This window comes from Myotis myotis, unplaced genomic scaffold (assembly GCF_014108235.1).
Source record: "Myotis myotis isolate mMyoMyo1 unplaced genomic scaffold, mMyoMyo1.p scaffold_m19_p_5, whole genome shotgun sequence".
NCBI classification, from domain to species: Eukaryota; Metazoa; Chordata; class Mammalia; order Chiroptera; family Vespertilionidae; genus Myotis; species Myotis myotis.
In genome coordinates this window covers 97494156-97515623 of record NW_023416357.1, presented here as the reverse complement: position 1 = coordinate 97515623, position 21468 = coordinate 97494156, and the positions used below count along the sequence as shown (strand labels likewise).

Here is a 21468-nt window from a genome sequence, read left to right as displayed (position 1 = left end):
TTTAAATGGTTGACAAAAAAAAAACAACAAAAGACTATTTCATGACCGGTCGAAATGAGGGGAAATTCAGATTGAAGTGTTTGCTTATGTATGATCTGTGGCTACCTTCATGCAACAATGGCAGAGCTTGGGGGCGGTGCAGCAGAGAGAATCAAGTCCACGGCACCTGAAATCTTTAGCATCTGCTCACTTCCCATTTGCAGGAAAAGGCTGGCCATTCTGTTGGTGATGGCCAGTAATGTTAACACATGGCCCTTAGATTGAAATCAGTCCTTTTTGGAGGCTCACATCGGTTGCCTAGCCGTTACCAGAACTATGGTCTCTGTTATTTACCTTATTTTTTTTTCCTACTTTTTTTAAGTTCCTGTAATATGCCAGGAACTTAATACTGCACACTAGGCATTGAGTGGCCAACCTCTTACCATGGCCACGTGCCCCAGCCACCCTACCAGGGAGCAGGGATGCAGAGAGCGTGGCACCTGCCCATTAGTGGGGACCAGAGGTGGTGAGGACAGGAAGATAAGAACACATATATGCAGTCAGTAAGGCCGACAAGATGGACATAGTGGAACCTCTTATTGGGCTCTAAGCTTCCTGGCCGTAAAAGTAAAAAGGGTCCCAAGACAAATAGCTTTTATTTTCAGAGGGAGAAAAAGGACCCTCATTAGGCAGGAACAGCAAAAGATTTTCATATTATGGAGTTCCAACAAAGTAAAAAGAACATATTCTCTGCAAAGAATATATAAATCTACTATATATCTGTATGTCCCATGGGTATTTCTCATTTCTCTCTAGTTATATATCTATATGTCCCATATGTAAAATGTTTCACATTTCTGACTGCAATCATCAGATTCTTTAAATATATATACATTAATAAAAGGGTAATATGCAAGTTGACCCTAAGGGCAGAACGACCAGTTGCTATGACACTCACTGACCACCAGGGGGCAGATGCTCAACGAAAGAGCTGCCCTCTGGTGGTCAGTGCACTTCCACAGGGGGAGCGCCGCTCAGCCAGAAGCCAGCTCATGGCTGGTCAGCGCAGTGGCAGTGGCAGTAGCCTTTCCTGCCTCCGCGGCAGCGCTAAGGATGTCCGACTAATGGCTTAGACCCACTCCCTCCAGAAAAGTGGGCCTAAGCCATTAGTCGGATATCCCCCGAGGGCTCCCGGGCTGCCAGAGGGATGCTTGACTGCCAGCTTAGGCCCCATCCCCCCAGAGAGCGGGCCTAAGCCATCATTTGGTCATTCCCCAAGGGGCCCCAGACTGTGAAAGGGTGCAGGCCAGGCTGAGGGACCCCCCTCCCCCAAGTGCAGAATTTTCGTGTACCAGGCCTCTAGTATAGCTATATATAGAGAGATATAAATATATAGATATATAGATACAGATATATAGATATGTATAGATATATAAAGTTATGTATATCTATCTATATATATGTGTGTGTGTGTATATATATATATATATATATATATATATATATATATATATATAAAATGATCCTTTGTACTTGTGAAACTTTACAGTTTCCAAAATATCCCCACAATTTTGCTAATCGGCCCACTCTTGGTGAAGAGTAAGTGGATATTGTTACTCTGTTCTTTGTTCAGGAAACTAAGAGTCCGGATGTGTACATTTTTGGCCTTCTGACTGAATTACATTTCCTACCTCTTGGTCCAATGGTCTTCCCACTTTATCACATTGAAGAGACATCACTCAAGCTGACCCAGGCCTTAGGCAAAGAAGCAAAAGCTCTCCCCTTCTGGGACGCTGTGGGTGGCACGCTGCTGTCCTAACCTGTAACTTCTCAGAAGAGCAGTGTTGAAAGTCAGAGTCCAAAGCTAAAGTTAGCAACAGTATCAGGCTGTTAGGTAAGAGGGGTCAGCCTGCAGCTGTTAACTGAGCTTTCCATGTTGCAACTACGTGGCCACTTGGCTGCATGAGAATCCGTTACAGAGAAACCGTGTCACGATGGCCAAAATGCAGCCTTAAATAATTGAATTCTCTGCCAAACGCTGTCCACTGCCGTTATCTAAAAATGTAACTATGCAGCTACATCAAGCAACTAAAATTAGTGTAGTGTAAAAACACCTTGGCTATCTAAAAGTGGAGGAATTGGCATTTGGATTTAGAAAAAGCCAATAGTTGAATGTGTTTTGCGGTGTCTGAAGCGCTTCCAGTTCGGACAAAAATCTATATCTTGTATCCTGCCTCGAGCTGGAGGTGGAGTATGGCAGGCAGGTGTTTGGTTTGAAGGTGATTTTCAGACAGCCCTGGGCCTTGATCCGAAGCTGAGTGGACTCACTTTGTCAATTTCACATCATTGTTCTCAAAACTGTGGAACTCAAAACACACCCCCATGCTTTTCTGGTATGAAGGTTACAAGAGTGACTCTTTGAATGTTACCTGTGCCTTCATTCTGAAGCTACAGATAGGACTAGAACGATCATCAGGAGAACAGGAAACCCATGATAAGAATGGCTCAGGGTCTCTTGTATTATGCAAGTGTAGGTCCCAAGGACTTTGTCACACAACCCTTTGAGTAGGGTCTTCATTTTCCAAATAAAGAAACTGAGGTTCAGAGACACTAAGTAAGTTGTTAAAGGTCACACAGCCCATATGTGGGACCTTCAAATCAGTACAATTCCAATTCCTGTAAACCCATAGGAATTTATCTACTACCATGGAAGGCATCCTAAACCATCATTGCGCATTATCACATGCTGGAAAGATTTCAAATTTTGGCTCAAAGGTATTTCTACCTATAGTTTCAGTTCACATTCACTATGCCTTTAAACTCCGGGACCAGGGAGACATCCCTTAATAATGTAGTGCACGTAAATATTAACAATTGAAAGCTCAAAGACAAAGAATATTTTTTGAAAATACACACACATGCACACACACACACACACACTCAGAGCCTATGATGTCCCACTACAGAACGAAATACTGTGATGAATGTAGTGTCCTGGTCAGAAAGTGTGTTTGTAACCCGGCCCTGCCTCTTCCAAGTGCATGGCCATGAGCAAACAATTCAACTAGCGTGAGCCTAGCTCCTGTTTGTTACCTGGACCCGATAACAGTGCCCACTCCAGGGAGTGGTGAGAATGAAATTACATAACACATGTAAATAATTAAGCTCGTTCTCCGTGCACAGCGCAGACTGCAAATATTAGCTAGTAGTATTATATTATTTGCACAAATTGCCTCTTTAAAATTAAAACCAGAGGAAGAGAGGATAATAAACTAGACTGTCTTCTGTTTTTTTTTGATTAGTACCAACGCAGGGACAAATTAACCTCCTCGAGTCTTAAGTGGCAGCTGATAAACCTATCAATTTACATTTCTCGAGTGTTTTGCTCCCTAAAAGTCCCAGGGAGATGGTGTGCCTTGTCTTTTGGACCAAATTCATCAGGAATTGGTCAACTCTCACAGCCTGACTCCGTTTCTCTCGGTCTCTCTCTGTCTCTCCGAGAACTAAATTAATGAAGAGTATTTGGTTAGTGGTGTTAGGCGAGCCATTCCCAAAATAGCACCTTCCATTTTGGTAGCTTCAACCCTGCAGCTGCTGTTTCTCTCCGCTGTCGTCTGGGAAGAAAACTTTCACATCGAGAGTTGCTGATTCGGATTTTCTTCCCTTCCCTTCCCCTCTCGGCAGTGATGAGCGCTTGGCCCCTGCCAGAAGCCATTTGGCTCTCAGCTTTGTAGTTCGGAAGAAGTTGGGTTTATAGATTTCTTCCCCCTAACTCCCCATCGATGTGTTGAGCTTCAGAGGGAAAAACACCTTCACGGGAAGCATGTTGCCTTCTCAAGGAGTCCTCCTGCATCCCTACGGAGTGCCTATGATCGTCCCCGCAGCCCCCTACTTCCCCGGGCTGATCCAGGTAATTCAAGGCCACTGCCAGCCAGCAACTTAACTCCAGCGCGCTCCGAGTAATAATTGGAATTTTTATGGTTGAGAAAGCAAACACTTTTAATACAGGAAAAAGCCCTCGTGTAGTCCGTGAGAAGACAGTGGGAAATCAAAAAGATGGATCACCCTAATCTGGCTATTGACATCTCTCATGGCTGAATAAATGGTGTAGTTGAGCTATATTTGCTTGTATTGATCTGGCTGCTGTTTAACATTCATGCCTTTGCTTCGGGAGGTTGACCACGGGGCAAAGGATTTGCTCTCCTTCCCGGCTTTCCGGGGGACTCGGTCTCCCAGAGCAGATCATGAGGCAGAGGAACTGAGCACGAGGCCACCTGGTTAAGAGGGTTCCCCCAGAAATGGGAAGAGCATGCGATATGCGTAAATTCATGGGTCTGTTTCCACAGGAGGCGTCCTGCCCACTCCCCTGGGTTGAAGGGTAGCACAGAGGCAGAAAGGAACACTCAACGGCTGGTTCATTTATGAAGTTCCGAGATTTTCTTCTAGGAAACCCTTACCGACTCTTTGCTTCTTGATGATGGCAAGAAAGAAGAGGATTGGGATGTGTGTTGCTTTTATGTTTTAAGCTCTTATTTCTGTGCAGGGAGAATTGTCTCTGAGTAAGATATTTTCTTCCTTCTCAACAGTTTGTCTTTTTAAACTAGCATTGGATTCTGGGTGCGTGTCTGAAGTCCTCTGTGGACAGCTCACGGCTACTGGCGATAGAGCCTAAACATCATGGAAATCCCAGCTGGTTTTGGCTGTTGTGTTTTTTGTTTGCTTGTTTTGGAACAGGCATCCCTTTGTGAGACAGCCTGTGTCTTGTTTCTACAGGAAAGGAAAACTAAGTGCACTTAGTAAGTCCTTTTCCCTGCAACCTTGTGAAATGTTAACATTCTGTCATATCCTGGCTTATTCATTGAAATTTCTGGGGAAGATTGTGGTCAAAACCTTATTTTTTTCCCCTCCTTTTCTGAATGTTGCTTATGAACTGTAAGAAGCTTGGTGATTTGAGATGTTCAGGGGTTATTCTAAGTAATAACAAAACATTTGGTCATCCCAGATTTATGGCTGTTGCTGAATTCGAGGCTCCGTGTTGCATGTGAGAAATAAATGGACTGCCTAGAGAACGAAAGGGCCTTCATGACCTGGGAATTGTTCCGTGTTTCCTGGCATAAGCAGGGCAGTGTGGCCTGCGTGGAGTCTGGAGTAGGACTCGGTGGCAAATCCGAAGGCCTTTGTTCTATTGGAAATGTGGGGTGAAGGTCGGCCACTAGAGTTTGGCCAACCCTCTGCCACCCCGCCTGATAAATAATTACAAGCAAATGGTGCCCTTCACTCTATGCTGATTGATGCTGAAATTGCTTTTGAAAGTTCTCATAAGTTCCTGTTATAGATTAAGTGCCGGTGCAGGAAAAATAACGGCACCCACTGCAATGGGTGAATGTAATCAGGCTTAATGGACTCGGGAGCTTGTTGGGAATTAAATAACTATCGATTTGCTGGAATGTTGCTGTCATTACGAAATGCCACTCTGGACGTATTACCCCGGTGATAGATGAGAAGATGCACGGGCCAGCTGAGAAATTGGGGAGACCCTATTTCTTCCTCCTTCGCAGGGCATTTAAGAAACGTATCCGGCTATTTTGGGGAGAAACAAGTGATTTTACTTGCAAATCTTAGCCCAATCATAGATTGTTTTCCCACTGACACCTTCCGTAACTAGTTACCTTTCTGGTTTGCTGAGAGAGCCCGTGGTATTTGCCCATGGACATCACAAAACTCACGTCACCCCATTGCAGCAATGCGTGCAAGGGGCAGAAGCGCGCCTCTAAGAGAGAACAATCCTAACTCTCGCACACACACAGTCACCTCTCAGTGATGCTCCGACAGCAGCCTCCCGGCATTCCCGCAGACTGTATCAGCTGGCCTACCAATTCCTTGACCTTGTGGGTCTCTCCCCAACTTTTCACGATGCCAGGGCTCTCCTATAATGAAGGAACCGCCCACCCTTAATAATATCCTCAGCAAGACATTAGCATGATCCAAAGCAGACCGTGTTCTCCATCACTGATAGCAAGCCCCCGGGGATGAGAGGTATGTAAACAGAGCCACAGTGGCCACGTGGCACTGTTGTTACATCAGAGTCTTTCCACCCTCTAGAGCAGTGGTTCTCAACCTTCCTAATGCCGCGACCCTTTAATACAGTCCCTCATGCTGTGGTGACCCTGGATTTCATTGTTACAAATTGAACATAATTAAAGCATAGTGATTCATCACAAAAACAATATGGAATTATATATGTGTTTTCTGATGATCTTAGGTGACCCCTGTGAAAGGGTCGTTTGACCCCCAAGAGGGCCGCGACCCACAGGTTGAGAACCACTGCTCTAGAGCCAGGGATTCTGTGGCAGGAGAACTTCCTTTTCATGGGTCCTCCAGGTGCCACTTTTAAAGTTCAGACCAGCATCGCCCTGTTTCTGTCTTTGAAGTTAGAGAAAAAAATATTTAGTAGACCAGATATTGTGAGAAGCTTAGGAGAGGGGAGCACCACTTTATTCTGCCAAGACAGTGAATGGAGGTGTTTCCTGATAGAGCTGAGGGAGGTACTCACCTGGCTCCTTTGTTCTAGGAGTAGAGTCAATAGTTACCGCTGGCCCTAAACACCATCTCCCAGGTAAACCAGCATCTTTACCATAGTGGACCCATTGAACCCATCATCTAGTGTCTAACCTTGTTGAACACATAGCAAGGTGGATCGGCTTTCCTTGTTGCCGTGCAAAGAATTAAAAAATGCCTATGGGGGATTGAGCTAACCGAGTCTGCACTTCTTCACGGATGCTAACAAGCTGAAGGGAAAAGGAAAAGAGCAGAATCCCCACAGGTGTTGTCCAAACATGGCTCCTCTTCCCTTGGCATAGGCCTCGATCTTGGTATCGTTGGATAAGAAGAACCTATACATGTTCCTGTTGAACCTGTCTATTTGCTTCTCATTTGCCCATGGTAGCTTGAGTGATCAATGAGTTTCTGACATGAGAACAAAGGAGGGGCTGACAAGTTTGTTGTCAATTCAGTCTTGAGCCCAGAAGCTACCGAGAGGACTTGTCAAGCCATGGACCATGGCTGCATAATGCCACACGATACCATCAAAACGGTGGAATTGTCTCTGGTTAATCTGGTGAGTGTCTGAGGCTAAGGGACTGTTGGGCCTGGGGTGCAAGTTCAGGATTGTACCCTTCACTCTAGATATCTGTTCGACAGATAAGCTCTTTGTCCATACACTGCTGGAATATTCTTCATACTGGGTGACACAATTCCCATCTCCTTTGGGGACTATAATAATGAGTCAGAAGACATCTTCCCAGGTGGAGGGCAGTGGAAACAGAGTCATAGGTACCTCACCATGCATTTGTGCATGTAGCTTTTCATACGCTGCACACGTAACCTAATCAGCACAGCTCTAGGCTCTGGGACGGAAGTGACAGTCACATCACTGGTCTGTGGGTTCATAGCCCAGGGGAGGAGAGCACTAGGTAAGCACAAAACTGTGATAATGTAAGAAAAGCTGCAGGAATCCCTGGCTGGGTGGCTCCATTGATTGGAACATCTTCCTATAAAACAAAGGGTTGCAGGTTTGATTCCAGTCAAGGTGCGTAGGGGAGGCAGCGATATTTCTCTCTCACATTAATGGTTGTTTTTTCTCTCTCTCTCTGCTTATCTCTCTCTGTAGAAATTAATAAAAACATACCATTGAATGAGGATTTTTTTTAAGTAGCAGGGAGTAATGATAAGTAACAATTATCAAATACTTGCTATGTGTCAGGCACTGTACTAAATGCTTACTACTAGTGTATTCTCTCAATTATTCTCACAATAACTTAAGTTGGGTACTCTTGGTTCTCCATCCCTTACCTGCACTTTTAATTTTCAAAAAGCTCTGAAAATCAGGGGCTTTTGGAAAGAATTTGGCCCAAAGCCTCATTTAGGAAGAAAATTGACCTGAAATGATATGTGCCATTTATAGACTTTCTTTACCCCTCTTAGTGTGGGTATTCAGATATCTTGCTGCAGGAGTATTAATGTGTGGGTATTCAGGTATTTTGATGCAGGACTATTACTAGTAATGTGCTTGATTTCAAGGTGTTGTCCCAGATCCTGCTGAGGGGGTTAAATAACCAGGGTTTCCACTGAAATACCTTTCTGAAAAAATAAAAATTTAAAAAAAATGTGAATTTCAAAATACAACCCCAAAGGTCTCCGATAATGAATCACAGTCCCACAATATAACACCCCCTTTGCATATGGAGACACTACACCTGACCCTTAGAGACAAATAACTTGCCCAGGATCACAGAGAATGTCAGTGACAGAGCTGAGCTTTGGGCGATTCTATTGGACCAGAGCCTCCCCTCAGCCTCCCATCCATTGACCAGGTGTACCCACAGGGCTGCATAGGAAAACCCAGGAGAGGGAGCAGGTGGGCATCGCTGGGGTGGGGGAGGGACTTTAAAGGGAAAGGTGGGACTGGAGTCAGGCTGCAGAGCAAACTCGGGCATTCCTCGGCGAGCAAAGGAGAAAGCCCTCCCTGGCAGAGCGGAGGGCACGGGTGAATTCATGGGGCTGGGTAGACCTTCAGTGTCTTCCGCAATCCTTGGCGCTGTGGGAGTTGGCCTTGTTTAAACATAGGTCTCAAAAGTCACCCAGTAGAGGGCAAAGGGGGCTGGGAGGAATGTCAGAAATGGAGCGCCTAAGCCCTGAGTCTCTGTGTGGTCCACCTAGGACCGGGCTGCATAGCACCCTTCTGAGACCCAGCAGGTGGATATAGAATTCCCTGGATTTGGGTTCTGACCCCTCCCCCCTTTCTCTCTGAGACCGTGAGCTCCCTGAAGGCTGTTTTTCTACTTCAAGTTCACAGAGCCAGGTGGTGGCAGAGAAACGCCGATTAAGGCTCTCTGAGGCGGGCAGCGATGTCTAAACAAACCCTGCTCTCTGGATTTTGAAGCAGAACTCAGCCTGGTTGAATGTGGGCACATATGTTATTGAAGATCTGCCTATGCATGTGTAGCCACGCCAGGAATTAATGGAGTGCTGGTTTCAGCGATAGACTGGGAGTAACCACCCCTACCGAGAGATAGGGGGCCTATCGGGAACTTGCTGGTCATTTGGATACATTTCTGGGCAAACTTAAAAGAAAGAAACTTGTTTAGCTCTGTGGCGGCTGGTGGAGCCATTTTCAGATTTTGACACTGCTGCCCTGCAGTGCTATCTGCGTGCTCTGCGTGTCTGCGGGTTGGGAAAGGACTCAGCACGCAAGGCGGCCAGAAAGGCTGCCTGTGCCCTATCCCTCCAGGCAGCTCCGACTCAGTCACTGAGTGACTTTTCTGTGCTGCCACAGAGGCCGTGTCAACAGCAGACTAAATTAAAGAGTCAGGGAGGTGGCACATTCTCCGAAGAGAGTTTGGAGTCAGGCGGGCCCGGGTTGATAGATTGGCTCTGGCATGTACTAAGCGTGTGGCCTTGGGCTTGTCAATTAACCTCTCCAGGGCTGTTTGCACTGTGGCGGAGCGAAAGCAGGAATACCTGTCTTGCAAAGGGGCCGTGAGCTTTAAACGTGATTCATCTCTTCGGTCGGCGATTATTTATTAAGCACCTACTATATGCAGGGCTGTGAACTAGGAGAGGGTGAGGAAGCAGAATGCAATACACACGAATTCAGTGCTCACATGTGTCCTATATCCTGATATATATATATATATATATATATATGATATTTATTCTGTATTGTGTATTCTCAAGGGAGGGGGGGAAATAAGTGCTTATTTAGAGCTCTTTTATCTGCAAATGACAAAATCTAATTTACATCGGTAGAGAGGGAAAAGGAAATGTCTGGTTTCAGGCCCAGTTGAATTCCCAGGCCCCTGCAGTGGCTGTCCCACCGGATCTTCGTGTGCGAGCATACCATGTCCAAGTGGTGGCGCAGACGGCCCCCTGCCATTGCAGGCTTACATCCCAGCCCATCTCAGCAAGCCTCTGTCCCAACTCCTTCTGCAGAATTCCAGAGAGCAGGCCCCTAAGCTCTCCTTGTGGGCCGTGCCCATCCCCAAACCGATCCCCTTGATCTGACTGCCCACAGCAGGCCTGGAAGGTAGGGTCAGTGCTACCTGAGCTTCACGGGGTATGAGTGGAGGAAAAATGAGTCCGGGACAGGGTGCTGGAAGGTAAACACTAGGTTCTCGTTATCAACAACAATAATAGCCAAAACCATTGCAAACATCCCAAAGTGTGGGTTTTTCTCTCCCAAACCCCCCACACACACCCTCCCCATGGGAGAGAGGGCTGGGTTTCTGATCCTATTTACCCCGATGGTTCTTTGGCAGTGGTCATACTCAATGGGCGATTGACCGTCATCCAGTGCATCTCACGTCTCTACTCACGATCAGGTGCATCAAATACAGATATGGCAATTTACTCAGCATCTTCCTACCTAAAGTCATTACACTCGTGTCTCCCAGTAGGGTGTGTGTGTGTATGTGGGTAGGGGGTGCATTTTCACAGGTGAGAGCACCAGGATCTAGGAAAGTGAAAACGTTCTGAGAAGGACATTCTGTAACAGAGGCAAGAATGGGCTTTTCAGACCATGCAAGCACATCACTTCTTCCATTCGCAATTCCTCATGAACAAATACAGAAATAAGAAAGTCCCCTTCGTTTTAGAGAAATGTGTTCCTTTTAATTAAAAGATTAAAGGGACACTGTCAGGCTCTTCTGATGAAGATCAGTCCTATAAAAAGGATGTGTTTCTGCAGCAGCCATCTGTCATTTTGATCATTTTAATGGCGTGCTATATCAGCAAGTGAGCTTTTTATAATACCCTGGCATGGGCCTCGCTGGGCTAGAGGGACTTGTGGGTTTCACACTCCTCGTTGCTGCCTTGGTGTTCAGCAATCTGAGCCTGGGCTGGTGAGGAGAGCCCCCTCCCTGTCTTTTCAAGGTTGTATTGGGTAAGTGTTTTCCCGGGGTGATTTATTATGGAGATACTCTGCCCTGTTTATGTTCCTTTCCCGTCTAAAGATAGACCTATCACACATGCATCCCACAGCATACAGGCAGCCAGTGTGGCTTGATTAACTGCCGGACCCTAAGAGGTGCCCAGGAACATTGAACTCAATACCCCACAGGTCTTTTCCTCTGGGCAGCGAGCACCGTTGTTTCCCACAATCCCCAGATTCTAACTTGAAATCTTTGGGCTCATCAAAGGAGGAGGCAGAGGGACTGTGAAATTCATTCACTCAGCAAAGTCATTATTGATTATCACGGGGCCCATGCTGGGTTCCCTTCTGAGCACTAAGACCCCGTCTCTGTCCTCATAGCCAGCCTTCGGCAGTAGAGTCAGAAGTTAAGCACAACTGCTTGAAGGTAGAAACCTACAGAGCCCCAACCCCACTCATCCTGTCCAATAGGAGGTCTTAACCAGGCAGGTTTTGCTACCATCCCAGGAAGATGGCCTCCATAGACAGGTTCTCCATCCTTCCCAAATGGCAGGATTTCTGGCATTTTTGGAGGGACAAAGGGTACTTTTTCACTTTTAAAAAAATGTTTTTACTAATTTCAGAGAGAGGAAGAGAGAGATGAAAACATCGACGATGAGAGAGAATCACTGATCAGCTGCCTCCTGCACACCCCCACTGGGGATCAAGCCCACAACCCAGGCAGGTGACCTGACTGGGAATCAAGCAGTGACCTCCTGGTTCATAGGTCACTGCTCAACCACTGAGCCACACTAGCTGGGCTATTTTGTTTGGGGAAGGGGAGGAATCACAGCAAGAGCCCTGTCTTTGAAGCCCTGAGCAGCCCTGCCCTGCCCTTCATTCTGGCCCAGAGAAAGGCCATAGACTCTCACATCACTGCTGGGCGTGAAGGCAGCCTCCTCAGCTGTCACCTTCCCTCCCACTCTCTACTCCTCCTGGGCTCCTGAGGGTGGACAGGGTGTGGGGACCGGAGAGGCAGCCAGCTTGTGCAGTGAACAGTGTTCTCAGAAATTACTCTCCCAAGAGCTATTTCTTCTTGTTTCATGAGGCAGTACGGTTAAGGATTTAGACCAGGGAAACCTGCATCTGGCCAGGACCCTCCCTCGGTGCTTTGGGGAAGTTGCATGACCTCCCTGAGCCTCTGCTTCCTTCTCGATAGAACGGGTGTGATACCCCATATGTTCTGCCTCCCAAAGTCTATGTCAGGAATAAAAGCTCAAACATGAACACGTACGAGGGCTTTGCAGCACAGCCTCGAGGTTATGCCGGCAGCATGACAATGACATGGCCATCTGAGCCGGCATCTGGCCCCTGTGTGATATGGGGCATCACCTGTCAAATTCCATTGGTGTGACTGTCCCCACTGTCTCAACGTGACACCGAGGGCAGTCATACTTACCCCCAAAAAGGATTTGATGGGTTGATGTCTGCGCAGCACCGAGAGCAGCGCCTGCTCCCTGTGGGAATCCCGTAAGGGAGGCCACCATTGCTGCTGACCTGGTTTTTGCACGATGTTCTGGGTTGCTTCCCTTTCCTTTGCATATGAAGATGCTCCGGGTTTGGGGGTGGCTGGCAGGTTTGCAGCTCTCTGTTCCCACACTCGACAAAGATTCCTCGCAACCACTGGATACATATTTTTAAATTTATCTTTATTGTTGAAAGTAATTCATATGTCCCCCTTTTTTCCCATTGAACCTTCCACCCCACTCCCCTTAGGCCAGGGGTCCTCAAACTATGGCCCGCGGGCCACATGCAAATACAAATATTGTATTTGTTCCCATTTTGGTTTTTTTACTTCAAAATAAGATATGTGCAGTGTGCATAGGAATTTGTTCATAGTTTTTTTTTAAACTATAGTCAGGCCCTCCAATGGTCTGAGGGACAGTGAACTGGCCCCCTGTTTAAAAAGTTTGAGGACCCCTGCCCTAGGCCCTCACCACACTATTTTTAGAGAAGCTGGACAGAACGGGGTGCCGTCAGGGAAGGCAGGGAAGAGGAAGGGATGGGTTGGACACCCTCAGCACATGACCTTGGGTGGTGTGAACCCATATTTCTCCCACTCCCTAATCGACAGCCTGGGGAGCTGGAGGTGCTAGACAATCATGAAGGAGGGTGTGCAGGTCTCAGTCATGCTGAATCCTCGCCCGAATCTTTGTCCACCGGCTCCATCAGGACATCTGGGGCCTAAACTGTAACGGTTTGGGAGGAGGGGGAGGGTGGGCTTTGACAAGGGAAGGAGACGCCCATCCCCGCCCTTCCATGTGGCCACAGCCTTCTGGGGACAGACGTTTTGGGACCACCCACACCCCTGTTCCATGCAGCTCCTGGGACACTGTGGGAGCTTAATAAATGTTAAATAATAAGAATAGCTTCCATCTGTCAGTGCTCGGTGGCAGGGAGGCTGTGTGAGCCGCAAGACTGCCGACTGGCACAGGGCAGCTTGTGGGAGCCCTGGGGGAGACACACAGCTCTCCGAGTTGCTTTGAGGACATCCGGCATCAAGGTGTTTAGCGGTCCTGCTGCTGAGCAGAATGCAGGCAACATCATTAGCAATGCAGGTGTCCACCCTGACCCCTGGATCATCTACATCCGCGTGGCCGGGAGCAGGGCCCAGGAAACCGCATGCTTCTCTGGCCATCCCGGGTTTCCCAGGAGCAGGTGGATTCGGGAACTGGTGGTGACCAGCAATGCAGGGGCTTTGTTGCAGTTTAAAAGGGACAAAGGATCTGCCCTCGGAACAGACGGTCCCATAAATTCATCTTCCCGTCATTTTCTTGGAAGAAAATGCCTACTGGGCTTTTCGCATTTAGTGAGAACAAAAACAAGAACAGCTGCTTGTTTTCAGACATCTACTATGTACCCGGCTGTGAGTAAGGTTAGGGGCGTGGGTTCCATAACATAAAATGGGAGTGTTACATTTTAGAGAGGAAGAAACTAGCTTGTTCGGTATTGAAATGAACACAAGAGTGTAGGGCTGTGGAGCAGACTACGGGGTTCATCTCCGGCCTCCACCCGGGTGACCTTGGGCACGTCCCATGACCTCTGTGACCTTGGCATGATTCTTACCCTCTCTGGGCATCATTCACCTTGTTAGCTGGTAGTTAGAGGAACCAAAGCATATAAAGCCCATAGCACAATGCCTGGCACATGGATTATACTCAATAAACATATTAGTGGGTTTATTTGCAAGCACACAGCCACACCATCACAGCCAACATTAAAACAAACAAGTAATACAGGCAAGATTGCATGTTTGCTACATGTGGGAGCCAATACTTGTATTTCCTAAGGATGCGAGCTCTCCAGGGAGACTACCCGGCAAGACACTCAGCTCTGCCTCCCTGAGGAAGGTCCTGAACCACTCTGCTGTGGCTCCTCACCTGTAAAACAGACACAGTAAAGCACCCGGATCCATGCTGTAGCATCCTCCTCCATGGGGTGGGGACAATACCAGGGTTGCTTTAGAGGATGAGATGAGTTAATACTTATAAGGCACTTATATTGGCAGTTGATATATAGGAAGAGTTAAATAAAGGATAGAAATAATATAATAAGGATAGCATAATTATTATGTTATATATTATGTATGTGTAATAATATACACTTATATAAGCATGCATGTTATATATATAACCATGTATAATACATAATGTGCAATATGTAATATATAATATATAATTATATATTGAAATGCATATAATGACATATCATTCATAATATAATGATATATAAAATAAATCAATAATTATATGTAATATCACGCATCACTCATCTAATATATATACTGCAATAATTACTACATTATACATTAGATAGTTTAATCATTATATATTATATATCATATAATACATTTTGTTATTGTATAATGACTGTTATTTACATACTATATATGATAATATGACACTATATAATAACACTATATGATTAAATATTATAATTATTAAATTATGTGATAATAGTATATTATTATTTCTATTGCTACTGCTGCTAGTCACTCCACTGGGCACATAATTTCTGCAGACTATTTCTATTCTTCCAAACCATTCTAGGAAGACTTACTTTAAAAAGCTCAGCAAATAAAATGCTTCCCTCACTCTCAGACCTGGGGTTTCCACCTGGCAAAAGGGCTCTAGTCACGTGGTCGGCAAACCAAGGCTTGCGACCCACATGCGACTCTTTGGCCCCTTGAGTGTGGCTCTTCCACAAAATACCACGTGCGGGCGCGCACATACAGTGCGATTGAAACTTCGTGGCCCATGCGCAGAAGTCGGTATTTTGTGGAAGAGCCACACTCAAGGGGCCAAAGAGCCACATGTGGCTCACAAGCCTCGGTTTGCCGAGCCGCAGTTTGCCAACCACTGCTCTAGTCAGTTCTCTCAAGGACCATGGGGCTCTGTGTGGCTTTGGTGCCATCTCCCCATCCTCTGTGGGGGAACAGCCTTGTCTCCTACCCATACAAACTCTTCTGAGCAGAAGGCTAACTTGGTTTTGTGCCACTGTCATTTCTGATCAGCTTTCTGCCCTGCAGTTTTCTGCCAGGAGGTCTTGTTCCCTGTGGAGCCTGGTTCCTGGGGAGATGATCAAAGCGGGAGGTGGGGGCGACCACAGGCCAGGAGGGGACTGCTGGGACATGGTCCTTGTGGCTTTGCGTACAAGAGCTTTTTTTTGGTTATCAAAGTCTAAACCTCCTGGAAATACACTTTCCTTTTTCTCTTTAAACACAAATCAAGCAACTTACCAACACACATTCTCTGTCAAACATGTCAGCTACTCCAGGGGCCGAGGACAGCTTGCCAGTGATGTCTCCTATTGTTCCTGTGGTGGTGTGCTATTTCTCCCTTCAGTAGCTCTGCATTCTCTCTGGCGAGAGGCATAAACACCGAGGTGCCTGCTATCCGTGAGGTTTTGACAGAAAATGTGAAATTGACATGGACTGTCCGATGACCATCTTACTAAGGCGGGCTCCTCCGCCTGGTGGAGACTGGCCATGTGGGCTGCCCTACATTTGCCTGCAGCCTTTTCCGGGAATCGGGGTGGGGGCTTATGGACTCTCATGAGCTAGGGCTTGTTTCACACCTGGCGTTTGGCAGGCGGTTCCCATTGTGACTTAGCTGAGGGACTTGGCACTGCCTGCCGGAGGGCCTAGGATTGGTACGGGCGCCGAGCAGATGCTGGCCGCACTCACCATCACACAGAATGCCAATCATCAGCCGCCGAGTCCTGCCCCTGTCTCTGTTGTAAGAGAGCAGCGCTCCCATTTGCTGCATGGTGAGAGGATGGCCTGGGGTGGATAGATGCCCTCCATCGCGATGGGTAATGCAGAGCATATGGGATTCTTATCCGAGCGGTTGTGGCGTTGGGGTGCGCGATGCTGTCTGCATGTGTATTTCTTCAGTGTCTGGTTCCACAGAGCCAGGGGCTCGATAAGGCACACTATAGTTTCCCCAGGGAAGGACTGAGCTTATGTTTCTGACATCTCTGCTTCCTGGTCTCCCACCTGCCTCAGGTGCTGGCCCTGGTCTAACTCCCAGTCACTAAGGCAGCCACGCCCCTGCCCACCTGGTGAAGTGATAGTCCCCTGCCATCCGGCTTTATTTTGTAGGGGCCTGTTGCTGCCACATCCTGGTATTATCCCAGTGTCCCTATGGCCCAGGTGTGTCTGCTTCATTCACTCATTCGTGCCTGTGTGCTCAGCTGGGCTCTGACATCAGAATCAGTTGAATGGAGCATGGTATGGCTTACTGTGGGTTACAAGAGGGCAGATGTTCTGCACCATTTTGAATGTTAAGAAACCAAAGATGAGTGTGGGGGCACCTGATGCTCAGGGGCCTGGTGGCGGTGGTGACAGTCAAAGGAACAAAGGCCCAGGCTGGTGTGGCTCAATTGGCTGGTCATCATCCCATGCACTGAAAGGTTGCTTGTTTGATTCCCCGTCAGGTAGAGGGTGTGCAGTAGGTAGTGATTGATGTTTCGCTCTCACATCAATGTTTCTCTTTCTCTCTCCTTTTCCTTTCCTCTCTCTCTAAAAAAATACAATATAAATAAAAACTAAAGAAAGAAAGAGAAAAATAAAACCAAAGATGATTCTTGAATGTGGGTATTTATGTTAAGATTTGGTTGAAGGAACAGAACCTAATCCTGGCAAGCTTAACAAAAATAAACTAGGGGAGTTGTTTATATTTTTACTTTTTTTTTTTTTTTTTTTAGTTTTGATGCACAGAGACTCTTGGATTGAAATGAGGGAAGAGGCGGATATCAGCCCAGGGGAGTTCAGGATGCAGGGCAGGCCTGAGACCTTGGCAGGCAGAGTTTATGGATATTCTCTCCAGGTCTGTGGGTCTCCCCAGTCTGATTTTGCCCTCCAGGGACATTTCGGCCATATCTAGAGATATTTTAAGTTGTCACACCTGGAAGGGGTTGCTTCTGGCACCCTGCACAGTATAGGACAACTGAATTATTCAGAATTGTCCAGAATTATCTGGCTCAGAGTGTCAAGGGTACCAAGGTTGAGACTGCAGTAGCTCAGCTACAAACACCACCAGCCTCTGTGTGTCTCCATTCCAGCTCCAGACTCTCATGAAAGGATCTAATTGGTCCAGCCTGGGGTATCACTCAACCCTTGAACCAGTGAACTATGTCCCAGACTCCCATGGACTGGAGCCCATCAGGAATATTGTTAACCAGCCCTGGGAAGAGAGGGTCGGGAGAGGATTGACGGGAGCCAGAGTCTTCCTGAGAGACATGTCTTACAGTCTGGGTTGACCACCTTCCGTGGACCTCACTGTGGCTGAGATCCAGGCCGGCCATCCCTTTCACACAGAGCTACCTGCCTCAGAAAGGATGTCACCCCTTGGTGCCTGACTCAGCAAGCAGCCCAGGTGTTTGGTCTTTGATTTAAGCCTATGGCCTCCTTCTCAGGCTCCTTTCCAACAGAAATCCATTAAGAATAAGTGTTGCCTATGTTTCTAATTATAAAATTAATTCAGGATAAATGCTAAATTAGTTGTGGCAATCAGAAACAAACACCAAAAACACAACCAAATACAGACACACACCACACACACGCACCCTACACATCCAAAAATCACAATCTACCACCTGAAATAACTACTTCAAACCATGGTATGTATCCCTGGCCTTTTTCCTATTGATCTATTTTCTTCTGCAAAAGAAGGCCTCATCCTCTCATCCTACACATAACATTTGTATCCCTTGCAGACAATTCTTTTTCAATAAAAAGCCTTTTAAAATCAAATCCATGATTTTTTAAATAAAAGTATGACTATCATTTTTGTTAGGTACATAAATACTAGGGCGGTGTCTTAAAACAGGCACATATCCTGTGTTCTTTCCCCTTTGATCAACCATCTCGAGGTAGTTGCTAAGATATTCAGTAAATAAATCATCTGAAAATTGTAGTGTTTAAGTCATATGGGGAGAGGAAGATTGGGACAAAGGAGATGAATCTACCAAGTAATTCCAGGGGTGAGAGAATCACATGAGAAAGAGCCAGAAGTTAGCTGCCTCCATCGCACCTGGTAGGTGGCTTCTGCCCCCAGCTTACCCCTAAGGTCTATGAAGTGGGGGCACTGAAAGGTAGACATCCCTTTGTCGTTTCCCCAGGGAAGGCCAGGGCTTGTGTTTCTGACATCTCTGCCTCCTGGTCCCCCACCTTCCTGGTCTAACTCCCAGGACTAAGGCAGCCCCGCCCCTGCCCACCTGGGGAGGTGAAGGTCACTGCCATCTGGGTTTACTTTGTAGGGGAGTGCACTTATAACGTGTGGAACACAGCACTACATCTTAGAGGCCGAGCCAGAATCCATGCTCCTTTGAGGACCACAACTTGTGTTATAAAACCAAGCTGCTCAAGAGAGCAAGCTCTCCACCGGGCAGTGGGCTATCCGGAGCTGAGGCTGGGAACAGGCCAGATTCACCTTGTCAGTTCTCATCACTCCAGCCTGAGAATGTGTCTTGCAAACCAAATGCACAACTAGGGCGCAAGATTAGTTTTCAATTTAAATGACTTTGCTTTCTCTCTTAAAAACTAAATCCTCCTCCGAATGCCCGTAAGTCCTGAAAGTGTGGCATGTTCTCTTTCTAGATGGGAGAAAGGAGTCGTGGACTGGGGCTTGCCAATGGCAGTAGGATGAGGGAGCCCGCCAGTCCTTGCGGGAATGTGCTCAGACAATTCTCAAGGCCTTTTCTCATTCAGTCGCTCATATGAGTCCATGCTCTTCCCTTTCAGCTGAAACCTCGGAATCAAAATGAGGGCGATGAGACGTGCATTTCCGAGGCCAGGGAGGGTCGGTTTGGGAGTTCAGATGACTCTGGCTTGATTTCCATGTGTGTTCATTAACTTATTAAATATTTATTGACGTTTTCGTGTATGCTAGACAGTAGGGTCACAGGGGTGAATAAGATCACTTAGACTTAATAGGGAGATATGGGCAATCAGCGGAACATTCAGTAGCACTGAGTGCTACGAAGAATAGAAAACAAATTACATGATAGTGGCCAATTGAGAGCGTTATTTTGGATAATGGAAGGAGGGGCAGTGTGGGATTTGAGCTCAGATCTACTTGACAAGCGGGGGTGGAGGGGTGTGTGTAAGGAAGAGAGTTCAGGCAAAAGTCCCAAAGTAGAATGAATTGGGCATCTTTGGGGACCAACAAGGACAGTCAGTGTGACTGGTACCTGGTGGTTGAAGCGGGAGGAGGTAGGAGTTAAAGTCAGACACGTGATTGACTTTAAACCAATCACATGTGGCTTTGAGGACATTGCAAGAAGCTGAGATTCTGGTCTAAGAGAGCTAGAAAACTGCTGGAGAGTTTCCTGTTGGGCACCACCATGATCTGATAGGACATTTTAAAAAGATATCTCTGCAGGCTAGATGGAGGGTGGACACATGGTCTTCATGGGACAAGATGGGAACAGGGAGGACCATCAGTGTGTGTTCAGGGGGAGGGCGCCAGCACTGAGGTAGCCACAGTTGGCTAATGAACACGTGTTCTTCACGCTGCCATTCCTTTGATCTTCATTGTCTAGAGTGTTCTTCCCTGAAAGAAGGGCCGGTTTCTGGGGCTGGGGTGGGACAGAAAGTTACACTTATTTTGGAAAAGAGTAGAAGGGACAGGCATTATAGAAGTGTGTCTGTGTCTGAGGGCCTGTAACTTGAGTTGTTTCGGGGAGAGCAGCAGGTGTGTTCAATTGTTAATGACCCAAAATGCATCCAAGGGCTACATTCAGACCTGCTGGAGCACTGGGGTCAGTCTTGGGTGCTTTATTAAACCTTGCCCTACCAGGGCTGTGAGCAACATCTGGTGGGCCATGTGCTCATGGCCTGGATTTTCCATCACAGGACAGTTCTGTCTTAGGGCTGGCTGATTTTCCCCTTTTTTATTTTTTATTTTATTTTAATAGAAGTAGGGAAGGCCCTGGGGGCTAGATGCCTCACTTGCATAATTTGTGAGAATAGGGACAACTTAGGAATTTGGATTCAGACAGACCTAGGGTCCAGAACCAGCCTTGCCACCTATTAGATTGGATCTTGCATAGATTTCCTCTCTGAGCCTCAGTTATCTCATGCATCAAATAGAAGAAAATGTTTGCATGTCCAAGAGCAGTGGGAAAAATTATTATTCCTGACTGGTTAATTTGTTCCTTCGATAATTCTTCAGACTTTTATTGAGCATCTGCTATGTGTGAGACACCATGCTAGACGTTAGCAGAACAATGCTCAAGAAGTCAGGTAGGACCCCTCTCTCAGTGGAGTTTATGATCTCATGGGGCAAAGAGTCAAGACAAAGAATGGAACAACCACAGCAGCCCATGAATTAAGTAATTATAGCTGTAGTCGGTGATAGGAAGAAAATTACATAGGAAGCAAGAGTTTGTGATGGTGAGAGCGATCATGTCATTGGGTTAACACCCCACAGTGTCTTCAGGGCCTCCTTCTATCGATCACTCCTCCACTTTTCGGAGCTTCCGGGGTTTGCTTTGGAGACACCTGACACGTCACTCTTCCGTGCGTGAAATACGCATGTCCGTGGAGAACAGCTGATTGGCTGTGGAGTAGGGGAATGTGCTTTTCCAGAGTTTTGCAGCCACCTGTTTCTGGGAGTGCCATGGAAACACATATTCTGTCACTCGATCTTGAGGTCCAGGCAGGGAATTTTCAGCTGCCAGCAGCTGTCTTTGCTGATTCGCTGCCCAGGAGTTTCCAACCCCAGGAAAAGCCCTTCGTAACGTCTCTAGTGACTTTGAACCCACTTTCTGGAACTGAGGAAGAAGGGAGGCTCCTGCAGTTATTATGGGGGGTTGGGTCCTTATTTGGGGTGGCTGAGAACTTCCCCTCAAAGTATATATCAAACTGTGAGCATATGGTCTTGCAACGGGAGGGTTTTTAGCTTCCAGTTGATTGGCAAACAACCTCATGGCAAAAGCATACAGAAGAATCTCTGTTCTAGAAATAGCCATGGGTTGTGGCTTCTGGGTGGAGAAGATCTTCTAGCCTTTCAGAGCAG

General features: G+C 46.9%; 1 protein-coding gene across 8 annotated transcripts in view; it reads left to right on the top strand.

The window, feature by feature from the left end:
- Positions 1-21468, top strand: part of RBFOX1 (RNA binding fox-1 homolog 1) — a 2058026-nt gene that overhangs the window by 1699677 nt on the left and 336881 nt on the right. The window contains exon 1 of one of the 8 annotated variants that reach the window (XM_036309609.1): positions 3446-3889. The exons of 6 other annotated variants lie outside the window; for them this stretch is intronic. In XM_036309609.1, the coding sequence (XP_036165502.1) occupies positions 3803-3889 (87 nt within the window). In that variant the 5' untranslated portion in view covers positions 3446-3802. Of the gene's footprint in view, positions 1-3445; positions 3890-21468 lie in introns of those variants that run through there. One more of the 8 variants, XM_036309610.1, reaches the window with a different exon arrangement.